General features: G+C 32.7%; 3 protein-coding genes across 7 annotated transcripts in view; 2 read left to right on the top strand and 1 right to left on the bottom strand.

Annotated features, from left to right (window-relative positions):
• The window catches only part of LOC123698839 (aldehyde dehydrogenase, dimeric NADP-preferring), a 44,937-nt gene extending 37,152 nt beyond the window's left edge, over positions 1-7,785 (top strand). For 3 of the 4 annotated variants that reach the window (XM_045645618.1, XM_045645620.1, XM_045645621.1), the window contains 3 exons: positions 3,361-3,496; positions 5,579-5,729; positions 7,162-7,785. In XM_045645618.1, the coding sequence (XP_045501574.1) occupies positions 3,361-3,496; positions 5,579-5,729; positions 7,162-7,182 (308 nt within the window). In that variant the 3' untranslated portion in view covers positions 7,183-7,785. Of the gene's footprint in view, positions 1-737; positions 854-3,360; positions 3,497-5,578; positions 5,730-7,161 lie in introns of all 4 variants that reach the window. The other variant, XM_045645619.1, reaches the window with a different exon arrangement.
• A 3,074-nt stretch (positions 7,786-10,859) lies between these two features.
• Positions 10,860-12,234, top strand: LOC123698879 (ras-like GTP-binding protein Rho1). Of its 2 annotated transcripts, none has more exons than XM_045645690.1 (2): positions 10,860-10,994; positions 11,202-12,234. In XM_045645690.1, exon 2 carries the CDS (start codon positions 11,207-11,209, stop codon positions 11,783-11,785), a length of 579 nt encoding a protein of 192 aa, XP_045501646.1. In that variant the 5' UTR covers positions 10,860-10,994; positions 11,202-11,206; the 3' UTR covers positions 11,786-12,234. The 2 variants fall into 2 exon arrangements, with proteins under 2 accessions (XP_045501646.1, XP_045501645.1); XM_045645689.1 differs by having other exon boundaries at positions 10,892-11,075.
• A 305-nt stretch (positions 12,235-12,539) lies between these two features.
• Positions 12,540-19,712, bottom strand: LOC123698878 (polynucleotide 5'-hydroxyl-kinase NOL9). The gene is made up of 5 exons (XM_045645688.1): positions 17,894-19,712; positions 17,363-17,579; positions 16,771-17,247; positions 13,395-13,561; positions 12,540-12,953 (listed from the first exon to the last, which is right to left on the bottom strand). The coding sequence occupies exons 1-5, from the start codon at positions 19,506-19,508 to the stop codon at positions 12,697-12,699; spliced, it is 2,733 nt and encodes a 910-aa protein (XP_045501644.1). The 5' UTR covers positions 19,509-19,712; the 3' UTR covers positions 12,540-12,696.
• Positions 19,713-20,536: the final 824 nt, after the last annotated feature.

Here is a 20,536-nt window from a genome sequence, read left to right as displayed (position 1 = left end):
CGCAGCAATGGCTCGCTCGAAGGTGACAGGTTTCGGTGGAGGAATATGTAATGTGTATGTGTTAGTCATAATCACACCTATTAGCAACACAAATCACGTTTTAGAGGTCAAAGCCAGTCAAGATCATGTGCTTGTTTGTATCCATATTATGTTTTGATTGCATTGTGATTTGTGATATGCTTGAAAGTAGGTTAATAGTTTTCATAATGTTGATAGACGATGTAAAACCATTGAGATACACAGTATGCATGCACTGGTTTATAACGGATTTAAAAGAAAATAATTCCTGGTTGTATAAATAAAATTTGATAATTCGATATTTCAGAGTATGAAGGACTAGGTACTTATGAATTAAATTGATTTATTCTCGCGGTTAAACATGATTTAATAGGCCTCGATAAAAATGAATGTATACAATTAATTGTGGACATTATTTTTAATGGATTTGACTCCAAATCGTGATTGGTTGTGCAATTGTTGCGGTTAAAATTGGTACTGGTGGCTTGTTCTTAATACGGTCATGGATGCTTTTGAAGGAAACGAATTTTCTGTATATATTGGTTGCGGTATTATTTGTTCCTATTTCAAATTTGTAAATACTTTTTTCCATGCAAAATTTAAAAACCTCTCTACCCTTTTCCAAATTTAAATTTAGAATTCTTCTTTAAAAATCGAATGCCCCTCTATCTAGTCTATGATTATTAACGGTGGTGGTCTATGTTTGTTTATGGCTGTAGAGAAAAGCCGTTGGTGCTGTACCTATTCACGACGAATGACAACGTGCGAACGAGTTTTGTCGATAACACAACTAGCGGCGGAATGTGCATAAATGATACTATGATGCAAATGGGAGGTACGCACCTAATTGGTACCATAGACTAGTGTTTCCCAACCATAGAGTAAATTTTTGGATTTAAAAATAAAGGCGTGTATTTGAATTCCAAATTTGAATGGTAATTTTGTTAATTGTTTTTAGACTACGAATAATAAACAAGAAATGTTAAATGATTCATTAGTTCTACAGTGAAATGATTAAAGTTATTGTACATAACTACATAAATTGCAAATTTTATACGTTTATCTTGAACCTTGGACTTGGTGTAAATTAATGCGTCATATTTTTTTTTATTCACGAACAACCAGTTACCAAGGAAAATAAATGGGAAACGGTTATGACGATTTCTTCGAAATCTAAATGGAGTAAATTAATTGTTAGGTATAGTTTGATTTATTTGTTTATTAAAAAAATAAGTAAAAGCGTTGAAATTTAAATACATGCCTTTTTAATTGGTATTTAATATAAAACTTTGATGGTTGGGAAATAACACTAAATTTTACATTGTGAAAAATAATTGGCTTATAAAGATTAAAATTGATGTGCGCATGAAAAAAGCACAAAGCTCCCTTCTATATCACTATTAAAATAATGTTTTTTAAACAAGCGATCGACAGTAAATTAATTAAATAAAGTAATTACTTCTACTGTTTTAAAAGCAACCGCAAAGAAATAATATAATGAATGAAGTAAGTTTAAAATTCGTTGTATAATACTGAGGTAAAGTTAATACACGAGTAAGAATTAAATTATTAATAATTATATCACTGCAATGTGTAATCTTCAAGCAACTCTATTAGTAACATGTATATATAACGCTTGTACACTCTATCTTTTGATAATCTTCTTCGGAATGCCTGTAGTAAGTACTACAATTATGTAGTATATAGAATAGTTTTTATTTTCCAACATATTTAAGGAGATGTTTCAATTTACTTATACATTTGCTAAAATGCAGAAAATTAATTTTAATCTATATTTCATCATTAACAATGAACTGTCAATGTGACATTTCACGCATGTAACTCATAAGTGTGAAATGTCACTTTTAAATATATATTTCATTTTTCTACAAGCAAATCAAAAGGTGAAGTTAATTTCTAATAATATATATTTTAATTCTGCCTGTGGTTTATACTTACTTTACTGAAGCATCTCCTCAAATATAGCTATTGGTAGTAGCCATACACTCTTCAAAGATTCTTATGCATGTGTACAAACTATTTATAAGATTCCTATAGTAAATAATACTGCTTGTCTTCATGATATGGAATCCTTTGTTAATTTCTGGGTTCAATCCCCAGTCAAAACAATTAATTATCAGTTCTGGTAAGGCAAATCAAGATGTCTCCCATATTAGAAGTAGCAAGAAATAATGAAACATTGTATCCACAGCACTTAGTCAAACTGTATGACTATTTTTATTTTCTAAGGAATCTGCGAGCCTTTTTGCTCACTTATGCTTACTTAATATAGGTAAACCAGAATCTGATGGCAATTAGGGAAATCAAAATTTAGAGTGTGCAACCCTAGGGAAAATGGACTGAACGATCTTGATACTGCTTATTTTTTATTTTGATTTCAATATAATTAGTCACATTACATAAGTGGACAAAACTGTTCTTAATAATGAGATATTATCCACTTAATATTATGTAGGTACATACTTACATGTATAATATACAATTATACATATTACTTTTATACAGGTTATACATATTATTTTAGGTTATACATTTTACACATACCTATATTTGTATATTCATTACCAGTATGCCATGTGAAAATATCGATATAATGATAATGTAGATCAAAACTGCTTATAATTTTTTATAAAATAAAATAAAAATAAAATAAAACTATGTTTATTTTCGTAAGTATTAACAGATACACACATTATAAAATTGACTTGGACAGCTTGGACTTGACGAATAGCCGTATTGGAAACTCCTGTAATAAGTTTTCATAAAATTAAATTCTAATCAACAAACAATATTACTTATAGGTACCTACATATAATATTTTGTAATTTAAAGTATCAAAACGGGTAAGTCCAATTTACCAATAAAATCTTCAAAATTGAAAATTGTGATGTGTTTGACCCTTCTTCATCGAATGTTTTTCTATAGACATTATAAACAAGACCTCTTGCTTGTGATCGCAGCGGCTTTTTCGACATTTTCGAAGATTTTTTAGACAAAATCCTAAAAATTATTCATCAACTGCAAAAAAGACAAATAATTTGACAAACAATTTGATAGTTGTCAAATAAGTTGCCACATGAAAATCTTTTATTTCTTAAATATAAATATGCCATCAGATTCTGGTAGACCTATACTAGCTTTACATACGCTATGAAAAAGTCCTCTTTTTTATGCCAACACAATTTGAACCATTACTATTATCAGCTAAACATAACTTTTATACGTAACACGAATATTTATAAATTCTAAGTCCACATATTTCCTTGACTACTAAAACTCACACTTCCCACTCACTCACAAATATAACTAAAACTCACACAGTTGACACGCTACCGTTTGGCGGTGTGGGTAACAGCGGCATGGGCGCGTACCACGGCAAGGCGTCGTTCGATACGTTCACACATAAGAAGAGTTGCCTGGTTAAGGACTTTGCGGCGATCGGGGAGAAACTGGCTTCGTGAGTATTTTGGTTCAGTGGGTTGGGTTTGTAAGTGGAAGTTATATGAGTGCTGATAACTTGGAGATATTGTTAAAAGTTTTACAATTTTAGGTATTTTCTTTGAAAAAAAAATAGAAGAATTGATAAGGTTTTTTTCTCATATTTCATAAATAGAGGATGCTATACAGGGTGTAATCGTTAAGTGTGCACAGACGATTATTCCGTAACTATTACAGATATCAAAAAACTTCAAACTGATATCGAAAGTACTTAACCTAATGAGTAAAATGGCCATAATAAATTTTTAAAAATAAAACGAGAAATATCTAAAAATTAACTTGAAACCTTACCATACATTTAGTATGAGATACGAATATCCCATGTACATGGGTTGATCCAAAAGTAATGATAATCAATATTAAACATGTCATCACAGTTGTAATAATTATGTAGTTCTCTAGATAGTCTTCTAACTAGAAAATATATTTAATTTTTTTTTCCTAAACTTAAAAAAAAAACTTTGACTTCATCCACAAAAACCCCTCCACGCGGCCATCACTTCGCTGTCGTCTTAAAATAATATATTGCTAAGAAAGTGTTTCTTGTGCCGAGGAAAGAGATAAAAGTAAATAGGAGCTAGATCTAAAAAAATAGGGAGGTGTTCAAGCATTTGGAATGCCGTTTTTTGAATGGCAGCCATCGCAACTGACGCTTTGTGATCTGAACGCTGTTTCACCAAGACAACGCACCAGCGCAATCTTTTAATTTGGTCTGTTTAGTAAGAGCCCAATAAAGTGGCTACCTTTTTAAAATATTCCACCATAATTATTCCTTCAGCGTCCCAAAAAACTACCGCTTTAATCTAACCTAATGATTTTCACTTTGAATTTCTTCACTTTGGAAGCTCGCATCCAGGACATTGATTGTTTTTTTGGTTTCAGCATAAACATGGTGAACTCGGGTAACGTCCATGATCACAAAACGTGAAAAAAATTAACCTGATATCATTAAAAATTTAGAAAAATACCCTCTACATGTCGAATCGTTGTTTCTTCTTTTCGTCGGGAAACATTCTGGCACGCACGGTTCACATTCAAATTAATGTAAATAATTGGAAACGTGGCCTGTTGATATGATTTTTTTGTGATTACTTAGTGAATACATGAGCAAGTAAAAAACATTTATTTTATCTTTTTATGTGCACAGGAAATACCCAATTATCATTACTTTTGGATCAACCTAGTACATTTAATATGAAAGATTTTAGCTTTTTCTTTCTTTTTTTGGTTTTCTGCTTTAATTACTTCGCAAATTTGAAGGGAAGTTAATTTAGAAACTGTAAATAGAGCTCCTCATTGTATTGCACAATGAGGACATCACTTCGAAAATCTGCTATGAATACAAAATGTATGGGAAATAAAATGTATGGGAGCGTTTAATGTAACATTTTTGGATATTTCTCGTTTTATTTTTAAAAATTTATTATGGCCATTTTACTCATTAGGTTAAGTACTTTCGATATCAGTTTAAAGTTTTTTGGTATCTGCAATAGTTACGGAATAATCGCTTGTGCACACTTAACGATTACACCCTGTATATGAGCAAAATCATGTCTAGATAAAAAAATGATGACTTCATCTGAGCAGTTTTAATTAGAAAACAATTCTATGTACGATACAAATAGCAGGGTCTGATAAAAAGACGTGACAGCTGTAAGCCATTTCCAGTCATATTATGCAAAATAAACGACATTTGTTTACTTTCCTCACCATTGTCTTAAATTTTTCAAAATTCGTCCTGTGCCTCCGAAAGAGCGGTCGGATCTTTAGCGTAGTCTCAATCTTGCAAAAAACAAAGAATTAATCTACAAATTTTCTCTCTATTCTTAACAAGCTGAAAAGTTTGTTTGTTTTTTTGTTTGAACGCACTAATCTCAGGAACTACTGGTCCGATTTGAAAAATTCTTTCGGAGTTAGATAGCCCATTTATCGAGGAAGGCTATAGGCTATAATATATCATCACGCTAAGATAACAGGAGCGGAACAATGCGGGTAAAACCGCACAGAACAGCTAGTTTTTAATTTATTACTAACATTCTAGCGGTCGCTACCCACCATACACAGACGGGAAGCTTAACTTCATATCCACACTAATGCGCAAACGACACGGGCCATCGCTCAAGTTCCTACCGTACTTGGTCATGTTCGCGCTCGGAGCGGGAGTCGCGTACGGCATCACCGCGTGGCAGAAGGTAAAGAAATGAATGAATTTGTGTATTGTGAAGTGGGTGGTATTTTTATTTTCGAGATTATAAACATATAGTACATATTAGGTCTTAAAAGTATGAGAGAAACCTCCAACCTTACAAAATTTCTTAAAATGTATTCTAAAAGTATAATAATTATGTTTAGAAAATTAGAATGCAGTTGAATAGATTGAGACCAGAAAGATAGAATAATTAATAACGTAGGATGTATTTTAAAATTCAATCTAATATAATTATTTAATATAACAACAAATAGAGAACAATTGAAAATCAATCTTTATATTATACATTTTATCGGGAAATGGTTTGGTTAGATTTTATTTCACAGTATTTATTTAAGACCACCGTTTAGGAAATATTATAAGAATTAAACATAGATTAATGACTCGGCAGTTTTCTGTATTTTCTGTTATAAACTAAAATGTATTATGTAAACTTAGTTTTTATAAATGAAACAAAAAATATGTTATAATGTTTATCTTATATCTATCCTTCTGACACTAAAAAAGCATTTAATTTCTCAAGTATATCCAATTTATAATGATTACAATGTAATATGTTCATAGTATCTAGTTGATTCTAGGTTGAAAAGCACAAAAATATATTTTTACATAAATTATATATTATGTCCAAAACAGAAAAAACATTATTCATCTCCTTTGCTACATTGTCGTCATTATTTATGAAAAGACTGTAAAATACAATGCATTTTTTTTTCTTAATTCATTGTTTAATAAGTATAACAGATAGTGTATTAAGCAGATACAATGTTTAGTTAGTTAGAAGTACGAAAATGGAAATTGTCATTGCTTTATACTCATTTATCTTACGTATTAAACATATTTATATTCTTCTAAATTGGTTTTATTACCTACTAACAACTCTTTAGTTATTTTTTTAAACAGATTTGAATCTATTTATTTTATGCACTATATATTCAAAGGGTGTGGTTTATTCATACATTACATGTACTGTTTCGGAAGTATATGCATTATTACAGTAAATAAAAGGGCTTGTTGGTTGTTGGAATCACCCTATATTTGAATGAATAGGTAATTTTGTATTATTATTGACATTTAAATATTTATTTCTCGCTTAAGTACTGTTCCTTGAAATTTAAAATACTTACCATCACAATGACCAAAAATATACCTACATACAGTACATATAAAAATATTAAAATAATAAAAATTTCATATTCATAATATTATATTCTTTATTATTTTCGTAGCCACATGGTTTTCTTAACATAGCAATCCTTATACTTAATAATATAACACCCATAAATCATAGAATACATTAAGAATTAAGATAATTTAATTAGTCACTGACCGTTTTTTTTTGTAATTCTCGTAGCGCCTACCACTTTACTAAAACTATTTTGACCATACTATTAATTGCTATTTCCTTTTTTCAGGCCGCAGCAGATGATATGTGAAATAATTTGGCGATTTCTTCTTTAATTAAATAATGTGATATAAAATATTTCAAACTTTACCTTTAAGCACAATATTTGACTAATGTATACAGCCGTCCAAAAATATTGTGGTCAAGGCTGACCTCACATAGCTTGCATTTATATTTTCATGTTTTATTTACACTTTTTCATATTTATACTTTATTTTTAAATGTAGTAGGTGGTTTGGGGGCGATTGAATTATTTTAATATAGACTTGCCATTTCACTATGCTAAAATGTGATAAAATTTAAATACCTAATTTGATAAAATTTTAACAAAATTTTTGTGTACTTGTATTTAATTTTACGGTTGGTAACTTTATAATGGCTGCTCTGAATTAAAGAATAAGTAAAATTATCAATTAAAAAATATAATATCAATGAGAAATAACTAAATATGGAAGGAGTAATAATAAGGAAAATGCAATAATTATTAGTCTTATATCTTAACAAGGCGGATATCATTATTTTATAATTTAATTATTATATTCTGTAAGTAAATTATGCAACTATAAAGTTTTATATTTTGATCAATGCTACAATCTATATTTTTATTAAATAAATGTGGGAACAATTTATTGTTTTTTGTTGTTTTATTTTTTCTTTCTACTTTTTTATATTTACTGCTCGCAAAAATAATGTAAGTATGTCGTATTTGGTTTTCAATGAATTCTCATAAAAAGAAATATCATTGTAAATATTTCAATACGGACTCAAGGTATGGAAGTATGATCAAACTGCCTGCTTTGTGTAATCGTGTTACTCATTACACTGATGATGATCATGATGCATGTCATGCATATATATTTATGTTCAATAATTCTTCAAAAACAAAATTATAACAGCAGTAAAGAAATAAATTACTGCCACCCTTGCTAATCACCATCATCATGTAGGTAACATAAAAATATTTTAATAGGTAATTTAAAATCACATCGTATACGTAATTAATCGTTCTTTTTAATAATGCTTTTGCGCATTAACAACTATTTCCAAAACAAACGTTTTATAGATAGGGAGGCGAGGTAGCTAAATGGCGTAATTCAACGGCGTCGTCGAGACTTATCAAAATCGAAAGAGAAAATAATTTCGAAAAGAAAAGCTTCTATGGTAAAAACCATTTTAGCGGTGGGTTTGGCGTGTACGGATTTTCAAAAATGTAAAAAAAAACAGTTACTTGGGCATTCTCGAGCGCGTCAGATATTCATACTACGTATGCCCCAAGTGCCTCTGATAACAACGGTATACTAATCTGCCGGTTTGCGTGGTAGGGCTAGGCATATAAATTCGTCAAAAATGCACAAAAAAAAAATTTACTCGAGCGCGTCAGATTTTTGGAAGGGGTGCTAAGTAGGCCCCAAGGAAGCTCCCCTTAAAAAAACTGACGATTACGGCATGACGATAAGCTATAATGAATTTTTGAAAATGCAGAAAAAAAAGTCCTTTTGAAATACTCGAGCGCGTCAGATTTTCATAGGGGAGGTTTATCTCGGTATCCTGAAAGCATATGTTCTTAATCTGACAAAAATGTTGGTGGGTTCTCTTAATCTGACCGAAAAAGGTTTGTGGGTTTCTTTTTTTTAATCATCGTTATTTCATATCAATTTTTCTTACCACCCTCAGTTTTCGAGATATACACAAAAAAACCGGGAGTTTGAGTTTTTATGATGCTTCAAGTAAAAAAAGTTTTAACTTTGGACAAAAATGAAAAGAGACCTTTTTTTTGTAAAATAAAATTACCTTTTTTTGTTTAATTAAACTTTTTTTTTTGGAAAAAGTAAAGTTCGCGACTTATAAGCTGCAACGCGTTTTTCGTAAGACGAAACGGCTCCTCCAGACTTCCGGTCATGCGGAAACCGGCAGATTTTGTGTTTTTAGTAAGTTTTAGATTATATTCTTCAAAATAAAAATAAAAAAAATCGCGCTCGAGAATGCCGGATTAACATTTTTTTTTTACAAATTCGCGACCCTATAACTCGGCGGCGTCAAGGACTTATGGTCAGATTAGTTAAATTTAGTCTTAAAACACTAAAATCAACCCCCAATATCTTCATCTGACGCGCTCGAGTATTTCAGACTATCGTTTTTTTTTTTACTAATCTGATCGTCTATCCTAGGCGCGCGTCACTACATATAGAGCTAAATAGTTAGCAAGGTTGTTCTATTAGGTCTAAGGTATCTCTCATATCTTAAACTGCCACGCTCGAGTATTACAGAAAATTCCCCTCTTCGCCTCCCTATCTATTATAAAGTGTCAGGAATTAAGCATTCAAAGATACCTAAACTTAGGCTATGGTCTACCATTAATTTATCAATTAAAATTGTTCAACGTCTATTGAAGTTGGGACCCATTGCTTTAGATCATAATATATACAATAGCAGAAGATGGTACATAGGTCAACTGATATTAAGCGATCACCAACGGGCAACGCTTTCCTTCGCAATCCCTAACCTTATATTTTTATATACATATTATATCCTTATTTTCTATGGTACTATTCAACAGGAAACAGACGAATGTATGCAAGGGTGTCAACAATGTAGAGAACTATTATAAATTTATTACTTAGGTATGTTATTTATAAAGTTTTATATAATGCACCCAGACTTAGTAGTGGTGGTGTATGAAGTGTACAAACATTTGTTTAAGTATTTCGATGCACTCTCACGTTTTATGCATAATCACGATTCAGAAGGTTGAAACTTATGTGTTGTAGACCAGCGCGGCCGCGGCGGGTGCAGAGATAATCTATGAATGAATTCGAGATTCTTTTACATAATTTTTAATTCTTGTGTCCTCATTAATTCAAAATCAAGGTACTTACTTATATCCTTCGAGCAAGTATTAGATTTCAAGGAAACTTTTAGGGTGTATGCTATGGTGTATGCACGTATGTTACTTAATGATCTAAGGGTGTATGATAAAAGAAAATTCGTATTAGAATGTATAATTCTATTAATTATTATCCAACTCCTACTAAAAAAGTATGTACCTATTGGTTAATAATTATACAAATATACTAAATTTAAATAAATTAAGTTGATACCTATTTACTATCATCTATTGCTGTCGCGCTATGTCTCAAGCATCCTCCGTAGAGCGCGACAGGGATACAGCTCGGCCGGGCCGATAATAATACCTAAGTATATACCTAGGAAAATTACGCAAATTCGACGTTCCGTAATCCCCTGTTTCCTCCTCCAATACTGGACCGATTTAATTACTTTCCCTTTCTGGGCTATGTACCTACTATGCTATACTATAAATAAAATTTTAGATACAAAAACAATAGTTATTATATTTTGTTGACAGCTAGAGAATAATATTTAATTATTAATAAAGATATGTGTACTGAAAATAATAACTCAAAAAATCAAGTAGGCTCAACACGGGCACACAAAATCCTTGTATCTAGGTTGTTATTTACATTTAAATGTCAGTCATAAAAAAAATTGTATGTGTCTATGAGTGATGACATATTTTTATAACTTGCAATGAATTTTGGATAACAAATGAATCTATTTTGATATCAATGTACTGATTCTTATTTTTAATGATCAATTCTTGCTTACTTTTAGAATTAATAATGTAATTTTAAATTATTTTTAATATAACACACAAAACTGTTATGTAATATTTAATTTTAAACTTCCACGACATCGGTCTCTAACTCAGTTTTTTTCTATAGTAACACTGACTTACGAATGAAACGAAAGTGCTTGTGATGAGCAAAGACGATTAAAAAAGTGTCGATAGGTCAATATTCTGCAGAAATTAGCCAGAATCTTCAGGTATCTACAAAATATACTAAATAATAACCCTCGTATGTGAGGGTACTATGTGGTGGTGCTGTTCTTCTTCCGCTAGTTCAGGTGCTTATTCACATTTGAGGGCTTGTCTGACTACTCCCTTCCCATATTCCTATACGGCGGCCATATTTATAAGTCATGAAAGGCGTTGACGCTCATAGTAATTATTTGCGTTTCATTCTTTTTCAGGACCGATGGCTGCGATACGTAAAAAATTAGTGATTGTTGGTGATGGTGCGTGCGGTAAAACATGCCTGTTGATCGTGTTTAGCAAAGATCAGTTCCCGGAAGTGTATGTGCCGACAGTATTTGAGAATTACGTTGCCGACATAGAGGTTGATGGAAAACAAGTGGAGCTCGCGCTATGGGATACGGCCGGTCAGGAGGATTACGACCGGCTGCGGCCCCTGTCATATCCGGACACCGACGTGATCCTCATGTGCTTCTCGGTGGACTCGCCAGATTCGCTCGAGAACATACCAGAGAAGTGGACACCGGAGGTGAAGCACTTTTGCCCCAATGTGCCCATCATTCTCGTCGGAAACAAAAAGGATTTGCGCAACGACCCGGCCACGATTAACGAGCTCCGCAAGATGAAGCAGGAGCCGGTGAAGCCCCAGGAAGGCCGCGCCATGGCGGAGAAGATAAACGCGTTCGCGTACCTGGAGTGCTCCGCGAAGAGCAAGGAGGGCGTGCGCGAGGTGTTCGAGACGGCGACCCGCGCCGCGTTACAAGTTAAGAAGAAGAAGAAGACAAAGTGTTCTCTGCTGTAAATGTGCTGTTGTCGCAAGAACTCTGATTATGAATTGTTCGCATACTGCCTGAAAACTTAAGTTTGAAACGACTCGAACTCTGCAGCAGTCGCGACGTCGGCCACACAGTGCTTCCTTCTGATACTGAAAGCTGACGCGATGTCGCGGCCCGCGTAGCACGCACACCCACTCAGTATTTGTGTGGCTATCCTTTCACAATCGGTACTTGTATATTTTATAGATTATCTATAAATAATAAGCGTAATTGCCTTAACAGAGTAGTCGGGGGCGAGGGTGGGCCCTCGTTCGTTGGGCTCACAAGAATTTCGTGCTATACTATCATGTTATATAATCAAGTAGCATTTCTTCAATTTATAGATTTATTCCTCGACCGGTGTCGTCTCAGCGAGACTTATTGTTTAGTTTGGTATTTTGTATTTTAATTTTTCAATAAAATAGTGTATAAATTATGTAGGATGTTTATTTGACATGGAGCGCAAGCCCCTCTGACTCAGCCGAGTGCCTGTCAGCTAGACACATCTCTGAGATGTTCCATTCTATTCTGATCATTTAGGGCAGTCATTTTGTAATCTATTTTTTGTGTGAAATTTTAACTTCAGTATGGTATTGCATGCTAATATAATTTATTAATAATTATGTGAACCCCATGTTTTAACTATTCTTTCTAGACTTTTTGACTTTTATAAAATTTAATACAGCATTTATAAATCAAAGGTTTAGGATGGGGGAGAATATTTAAGTTAAAATTCAATCGTCTATGTTATGTTTTATTAGTATTGTAAGTACAAAATTATCTTTCAAATATACATGAATTAACATAATTAGACTTCCTTTTATAATTTAAGAATGTCTTGGATTTATTCCAATTACAAATTTATTAACAAATCAACCGAACTTTCAATTTAATTGGCTTATGAATTCCTTGTCATTTTTAATAGTTGTAAAGGATTGAACCTCCTTCTGGGAGGAGTCATAAATTCCATCTGTTGCTGCTGTGCGTTCATTCTGTAAGGGACCTCTGTGCCCTTGGGAAGATGTGCTTCTTGGCCCTTCAGGTCGGGAACCCAGTCTGCATACAGTAATGTGTTGATATCGCACAGCTTGCTAGCAGGCAAGGGAGTGATAACATACAGAACCTCCTTTTCCCAATCAATTCCTCGTATGAGACCTGCAATACGACATATATTTGTATTGCAAACATTTGCACTATCAGATAATTGAGTTGTATATTATAGTACTTATATTGATAACACAAATATGATATTAATGATGTACTTTGTTCGAGTTACATCATCATTGAGTCATTTAGGTATTACTTGAAGGATGAATTAACTAAAAATTATTATAGTTTATGTAAATGTTTCTATTGTCTTAAGCATTTTATATGTATTAGAGCAGCAGTAAAGTTTACTAACTTTAAGGTTAAAATTTTTCTTGATATATTAAAATAAAATTATATTCTTAAAAATCTTAATTATTTGAATGTTTTGTTGACATTTTTATTTGGTTATTGGCATTAAAACATGGAAACCTATGTAATATATTATCAGTATATACAAGAACCATATTCTTGTTGATAGCAAGTTGATAAATGGTTATTACTTATTACCATGTCCATGGCACAGCAGCGGTTGGTCGGCCAGTGTAAACACTCTTTCTTTGCATTGTGTTCTCGGGTTGTGTTGACACAGCCCCACTACTTTGCCATTGATGACTTTTGTAATACTATCTTTGAATGGTATATTCACAGCTACGCACAAATCCTTCAAACAAACCCTGTAACAAGCAATTGTTATGGTTATACATTTATTATGTTTATGTACTGTAAACTGACCTAATTTCGATTAAAAATAACATGTACATATGTTTTCATATAAAAATTTTGAAGTACATATTATAATGTAAAGTTTTGAGTGTAATAAAAATGTTCTTATGAGAAAAACAAAAAGCTAAGCAAACCAAACGTTATCAGCTGATGCTGTGTGCGGTCGCGAGGTATGTGTCATCGTTCCAGGAGCTGAATTATTATCTATTACTCATTTTCTATTACATTGATAGCAATTGTTATTTCTGAATGAATAATTTGTAAGTCACATTCAAGATTTAGACATGAAAATGGAGTTTATAATTAATTTATCTAGCAATTTAAAATTTTAGGCTAAACCGATTTTGAAAAAAACAATAAATTAACCGTTAAAAACGGTCAGTGGCACAAGTATATGTTGGGTTTTATTCCCGATGTATTTATTTTAATGAAATGTTTTAAAGAAGAAACCATTCAGTGTTTCATAGTACAATATATCAATATACAATATATCTTCAAGAGGAGAGTGAACAGGTACATTCTAGGGAAGCACGCTCCATCTTAGGCCACATCTCAGCTTACCATCAGGCGAGATCGTGGCCAAGCGCTCCCCTATCGCAGCATAAAAAAAAAACAAAGATCTTGTATAGTTTTACCCATGCCCTACGGCCTACTTGGATAATTACCTCCGCGTAAGTTTGCGCCTTATTTATTCCAGATTAAAACATATTCATATTGCATCAAAGGTGTAGCTGTTACTTGCTAGATTAGTTGAATAAATCTTCAATGGCATTATTCCTATTAGTAACTTCCTAAGAAACCTTTGGCTACAAATTGTTTGCGTGACATCATTGGGTGACGCTGGCGATGCGTCATGAATTATAAAAGACATGACGAGGTGCAAGCTTGGCCCGAACTGGTTTTAGCAAAACCACAATGCGCTGGGCAGGAATCGTTAAGGGTAAAAGCACATAGTAATGTTTAGAAGCTTTTGGCAAACTTGCCAATAAGTTTTAGCTTCGGTACGATAGGTATGGTTGAAATTACATTGAATATAAATTTAATACCTATGATACGTTATATTATAATGTTCAGCTATGCCTTGTTTGCAATATTAGACAGATACATATAAATTTAACAAGCACTTAAGGACTTACGTTCTTAATTATTCGAGGAATAGCATTACCTATTCCTTAGAGCCTAGACAAACTAAAATCTACCAAAACGGCTGAACCGATTTTGATAAAATTTACGTTTCCTTTTATTAGTTGAATCTTGATAATGAAAATTTATTTTTAAAAATGAATCCTGGCAAATGTGACTTCACCCTAACATCTAATCAGCGTGTCCCAGACAGACGCGGCCTGCGGTGGCGGTGGCGGTGGCGGTCAGTTGGATGACTTGAAAGTTCTAGGAACGACATAGACAGACGCGGCCTGGACGCGGTCACAGCGCGGCTTACCGCGGCCGCAAGCCCCGCCCTCTCCGCCACCGCTTCTGTGTGAATGAGCGCGCGGACATGAGGCGGTCATTACGCGATCATTTGTAAATTTTTGCAACAGGCCGCGTGTACCGCGTGAAATTATGCCTATAAACACTGAGTTGTTTATTCATACAGTGCAAAATTACCCAGTTTTGTATGATACATCACATAAAAACTAAAAAAACAAAACTTCGTACGATTGGCCATTACTAACGTCCACTTGCAGGTGAGACTCGAGAGCTAATGTGCCGCCGTAGGTTAGAATGACCGCCACCGCGGCCGCGGCAGTGTATTGCTATCGCGGTCAAGCAAGAAGGCAACAGCAGATCGCCACCGCAGGCCGCGGCTGTCTGGGACAAGCTTAACATCAGCCTTCGCCCTATAGGCACATCCGAAAATGACGTCATCACTTCTTAGGTACCTTCATAAATTAACAAGTTTAAGGTTCCTTTTTGAATGTAAGTTGAATTAATGCTGTATACATCATTTAATCATAGTAATACACAGTGCCCACACATATTAATGTCGTTACACAATACAAACAAATGAATGTTAACCGCCGAAAATAAACGATTTAAGTTTTATGAGATTACATAATATCATAATAGATAATATCTAAAGTGAAATACTGTTGGACACAAAAAAAAATTAAATGACTGACTGTTCTCTATTGAATTAGGTACCTAACTAGGTAAATTTAAGAATAGGTTCCCGCCTAGGTACTGAAATAATTTTATCGTTCATTAGAAACATCAAACATAAAAAAAATATATCAATAAGTAGGTATGTAGTATTTCAAAACATTTTATCGACCATGTCTGACCAAGTAGGTCAGCAACACAAACCCTCTACGTAGGCAAGTATTAAAGGGACTTTTTAATAAATAGTTACAGACATGCTTCCATCTACGTAATTGGTTTTAATTCCCACTAGATCATTGAATCCAAACATGCTCATGTTAACCGTGGCTCTAATAATTAAGCTGTAACGTCGTCAGCCGCTTATCTTTGGTACATCATATTTTTAGATGTTATAAAGTTAGTTACGATGATAAAAACTATGCTGATAAAATTATGATTAAAATTCATAGTGAGGTATAAGTTGTTTAGAGGTTCTTATTGGTTAAAATTATCTATTTAATTCTAGTTTACAAATTGAATCAAATTTTTTGTTTCTGAACGTTTCTTTCTTCAGTTTTATCATACACATCAATAAAAAATAAATGTACACGTTAAATAAAACTTGAAATAAGTTGAGCAGTTTTTGAATTAAATCGGAACAAGATACTGCAAAATGACTGCGAATTAAAAAAGATAACTATGTAACTCGTGAAATAAAATTAAATTGTGCTTAGTTACTAATAGCTCAATGCTTACTTATTCTATTCTATTTTCAAATAATTCACATTCTTTCGATTCAAATTTCGCACGATAGATTCGTTCTATAGAAAACACGATAAAAAAATGGAGACAAATCAAGGAAAACTAAAAATTTATAGTTCTATAGAGACTATTTTAGGATGTTTTAAAACTTATAAGATACCTACGTTGTACTTACATGAAAGGCAATATGAAAGTCAGGTAAATACCTACTAGTCTGTATAATTGTAAGTAGAAGTTTGACCGTTGCCGTTTTAAATTACTTTTTCTGGCAATTCATATAGGTATAGAATTCTTACGAAAAAAATTAGATACTTACTCATAAGGTACAATATCTAGCAACCATCCATCGGGTTTTATATTCGCTGCTAATTGTCCAAAATACGCCAAGAAACTTAAATATCTTTCATCTCTTGGAGCCATTGATCGACTCGTCGTAATGGTCTCCGCAACGGGCGCCAGAATGAACGAATACTCCAAATCGGGACACAATATATCCCTAAATAATTTATTGTATCTAAACTGTCTATATAAATCTAATACATTTTGTGGGCTGAGATGAGAAGTGAATCTTTTCTTTGGGTTATTTGAATCATACTGCAGAACGAAATTAGGTTGAGTTAACATTATTATTAATGTAATTACTTCGAGACCTAGAGCATTTGTCATTCCCATGGTATTTATTATCCAGGGCAGATGGCTATAGTTCTCTGTGCTGTATGCAATTATAGATTTAACTGCGTTTATGTAACGAGTTATGTTATCCATAGTGCTTATTAAACCAATGTTGAGTGCTCTGAAATGGAAACAAGTTTTATTAGAAAATTCCTGAATTCAAAGAAAAGCACCAACAGGTCACTGGCAATACAATTTATATATTATTACATTGAATGAATGAATGAATGAGTTACCTTTTAGGTGCCCTCAAATGTGTAAAACTTGGACCAAAGATTGGAGAATCAACAACAGTAGCAGATACATGGCCAGCCACAGTGAATTCACTTTGTCCTGGATCCAAATCTATGACCAGCACTGAGGTCTTCTGTAAAAGTTTGTTCACATAGTATCTAAGAAAGGTTGATTTGCCGCTACCCTTGCCTCCACAAGCCAGCCCTTTGAAAGGTACCCCTGAAATTGAAATAAAAATTAATTTATAAAAAAAAAATTATCACTATTTAAAAATAAGTAGACGACTAAACCATAATATTTGCAGAGAAAGGAGAAATTTATGTCCTAAAGGCATAGCGTATAAACATACTCTTTATTATAATATGAACAGATGTAATATAATAAAAAGAGATTCTTTGGTAGTTATTGCCTCTCAAAATGCAATAGGATAATTCTTATAAATCAGTGGCAAATCAGATAATTACAGAGAAGTCTTGTAATCAATTTAGTATGATTCAGTTTTAATTATATAAAATACTTTTTTTAATACTTACTTGGAACAATCTCCATAATGGATTTCCAGCCAGGATTCTCCTCCAAACATCTTGGTGGTTTCTTAGAATACAAACTACAGCCTAAGACATTTGATGCCTGTTCTAAACTCAGATCTTTATTAGCATATCTAAACAAATGTACATTTGTGAAGTTGTTAGCGACAAAGTCCATGGTTGTACTATCAAATGGCTTTAAAAGCAATATTCCATCATATCCACTTACATTTGCAGTAACTTCTCTAGCTTCTGCTAGAGACAGTCCCACTGTTTTCAACTTATTAAGTAAATTACTATGGTCATTGGTATTTTCAACTGTCCTAAAGCACTGTGCATATGAATATACAGGCGCAATAATAGGACATTCTTCATCTTTTAATGTATAACCACCAACTTCAATTTGACCATCGAGAGCTTGAGCAAGGAGTTTACCATGAAAATATAATTCAGCAGGGTGCTTTAACACAACAATACAATTGTTCCTGACATAATATATAGTAAAATTAGTAGTTTCATCAGTGTCTGACATCAGTTCTTCATGTCCATCTACAGGACTGCTTGGTGATATGTCTCGCTTATGAAGTACTTTGTTTTTATTTGGTCTTGTCTTTTTTTGTTCATCTGTATAACTTACTTCATTAAAACTAATATCCTCTATGATTGTGCTGGACTCATTTTCCATAGTTATATTAGCTCTTGTACATACTTCTGTAAAGAAACTGGAATCATCTGTAGATAATGTTGAAGTATCATGTACAGAGGGTAATATTCTTACAGTAGAATGTTTGTAATCTCCCAATATCTCGTCAAACCTTTGTGGTTGTACATCAGTTGCTGTAATAGATACATATGGTGGTGATGGACAAACCTGCATATTTATTTTACTTTTATTCCCAATATCATCCCTCTTAATCTTTGCTTTGCACTTCTTTTTTTCTTTTGTAGGTGTTTCCAAATTACTTTCATTATCAACTATAGGCAATTTTCTTTTTTCTGTACTTAAACTATTGCTTTGTAATTTTTCAAGTATTTGCAAGGCTAATTTACCATCTGGGTCAAATTTAGATGGACTGGAATCAGACGAAGAACCAGTGGAAGAAAGTGAATCCATATCATGCAGTGTGTTTTTGAAATCGTCCAATGATTGCATATTTTCATTATAAGAATATGAACTAGTACCATTAGATTCTGAAGGAGAGTCAGATGCATCACTTAAATAATATTTTTCGTTAGCTGGAGAATTACTTGATAAATCGATAGAATCATCTGGAGATTCCGATTTCTCAACAATATTTTTTGAGTATAAATCCATTATATGGCTACTTTCATGTACATTGGATTTCTCATTACCGCTACTATCGCTAATTATTTCAATTGGTTCCCTCACATTTGTTTCTTCTTCGTTGGTAGATCCTGTCAAATTAAGATCAGAGAAACCACTTACAGAAGTAGAATCATCCAAGTCTATTTTTACATTTTCAGCCTCTTTAATTATGTCTGTATTGCTTGTTTTATATCCTTGTAACATTAATTTTAACTGCTTTTTCATAGTTTGTTCCTCTTTACTGTGTTTATCATCACGATTTCTAACAACATGTGCTTTTTCAAAAAAATCCATTCTAGTTATAGAAAACAATAAAAATGTTAAGAACAGTTTTTGCAGGTTGTAGGAGATATCATCTACGACAAGTCTTAATAAAAATTGGACTGTTTCGTAAATAATAAAGTTATAATATTCGTAGCAGAAGCTGAAACAACCACGAAACAACGTTATCAGACCACCAGCACCACCACAGATAACAGCTTTTTGTTATCATTTGTCAAATGTCTTTTTTTTTTTTTAATATATAATGATTTGTCAAATGTCAATTCCAATTGTCAAAATGACCCAAATACTTAGACAATATAACCACCTGAGTTAACCACAGATAAGTACAATAATGATTTGACATTTTATCATTTCAAAATTCTTTTAAAATTCCACATTTTGCACGACAGTTTTGCACATTTTGTGACCGCAGAATAGCCGTAATCTCCAATTAAATTAATTTTTAATAGGAACATCTGATAATCTATGAAATCTTTAATACGTTTCTTGTATCTCTATTATTACTCCTACTAAATAGTTAATAGCCTTGGTACCGATTCAATCCTGTGTCTGATAAGCGGGCAAAATTATTGTTTTGAAGGTTTTAATCACAGAACAGTAGGTAAAGTTTTAATTGATATTTGATACGCTACTGCTGTTATTATCGATAAAATATATATCTCATTGTACAGTAATATATTGTGATATTTTGAGGTAATATTAAACTAGCTTACCCGGCAAATGTTGTTCTGCTAATTACTTAGCACACACGACTATAAAATTTTTACAACCCTTTAATAAATATATCACTACAACATAGTATAAAACAAAGTCACTTTCTCTGTCCCTTTGTATGCTTAAATCTTTCAAACTACGCAACGGATTTTGATGCGGTTTTTTTTTAATAGATAGAGTGATTCAAGGGGAAGGTTTTAGTATATAATTTATTAGGTTTAAGTCAAAGCGAGCGAAGCCGCGGGCGGTAAGCTAGTATAGAATAAACAAGAGATTTCATAAAAACAGGTCAGCGATTTCCGACTATGGTAACTAAAAGCTGT

The sequence above is a fragment of the Colias croceus genome, chromosome 17 (genome assembly GCF_905220415.1).
Source record: "Colias croceus chromosome 17, ilColCroc2.1".
Classification (NCBI taxonomy): domain Eukaryota; kingdom Metazoa; phylum Arthropoda; class Insecta; order Lepidoptera; family Pieridae; genus Colias; species Colias croceus.
The sequence above is the reverse complement of the archived record's forward strand: the minus strand, read 5'-3'. Positions and strand labels throughout refer to the sequence as shown.

What these genes read in the sequence shown, in the direction of transcription:
- LOC123698878 (XM_045645688.1), bottom strand. Translation starts at nt 19,508, where the DNA reads ATGGATTTTTTTGAAAAAGCACATGTTGTTAGAAATCGTGATGATAAA. An exon ending in CATTTGAGGGCACCTAAAAG is followed by an intron (nt 17,248 to 17,362) that starts GTAACTCATTCA and finishes TTTCCATTTCAG; the next exon opens with AGCACTCAACATTGGTTTAA. An exon ending in CTAGATATTGTACCTTATGA is followed by an intron (nt 13,562 to 16,770) that starts GTAAGTATCTAA and finishes TGCTTGTTACAG; the next exon opens with GGTTTGTTTGAAGGATTTGT.
- LOC123698879 (XM_045645689.1), top strand. Translation starts at nt 11,042, where the DNA reads ATGTGGTGGTGCTGTTCTTCTTCCGCTAGTTCAG. An exon ending in TTCTTCTTCCGCTAGTTCAG is followed by an intron (nt 11,076 to 11,201) that starts GTGCTTATTCAC and finishes ATTCTTTTTCAG; the next exon opens with GACCGATGGCTGCGATACGT.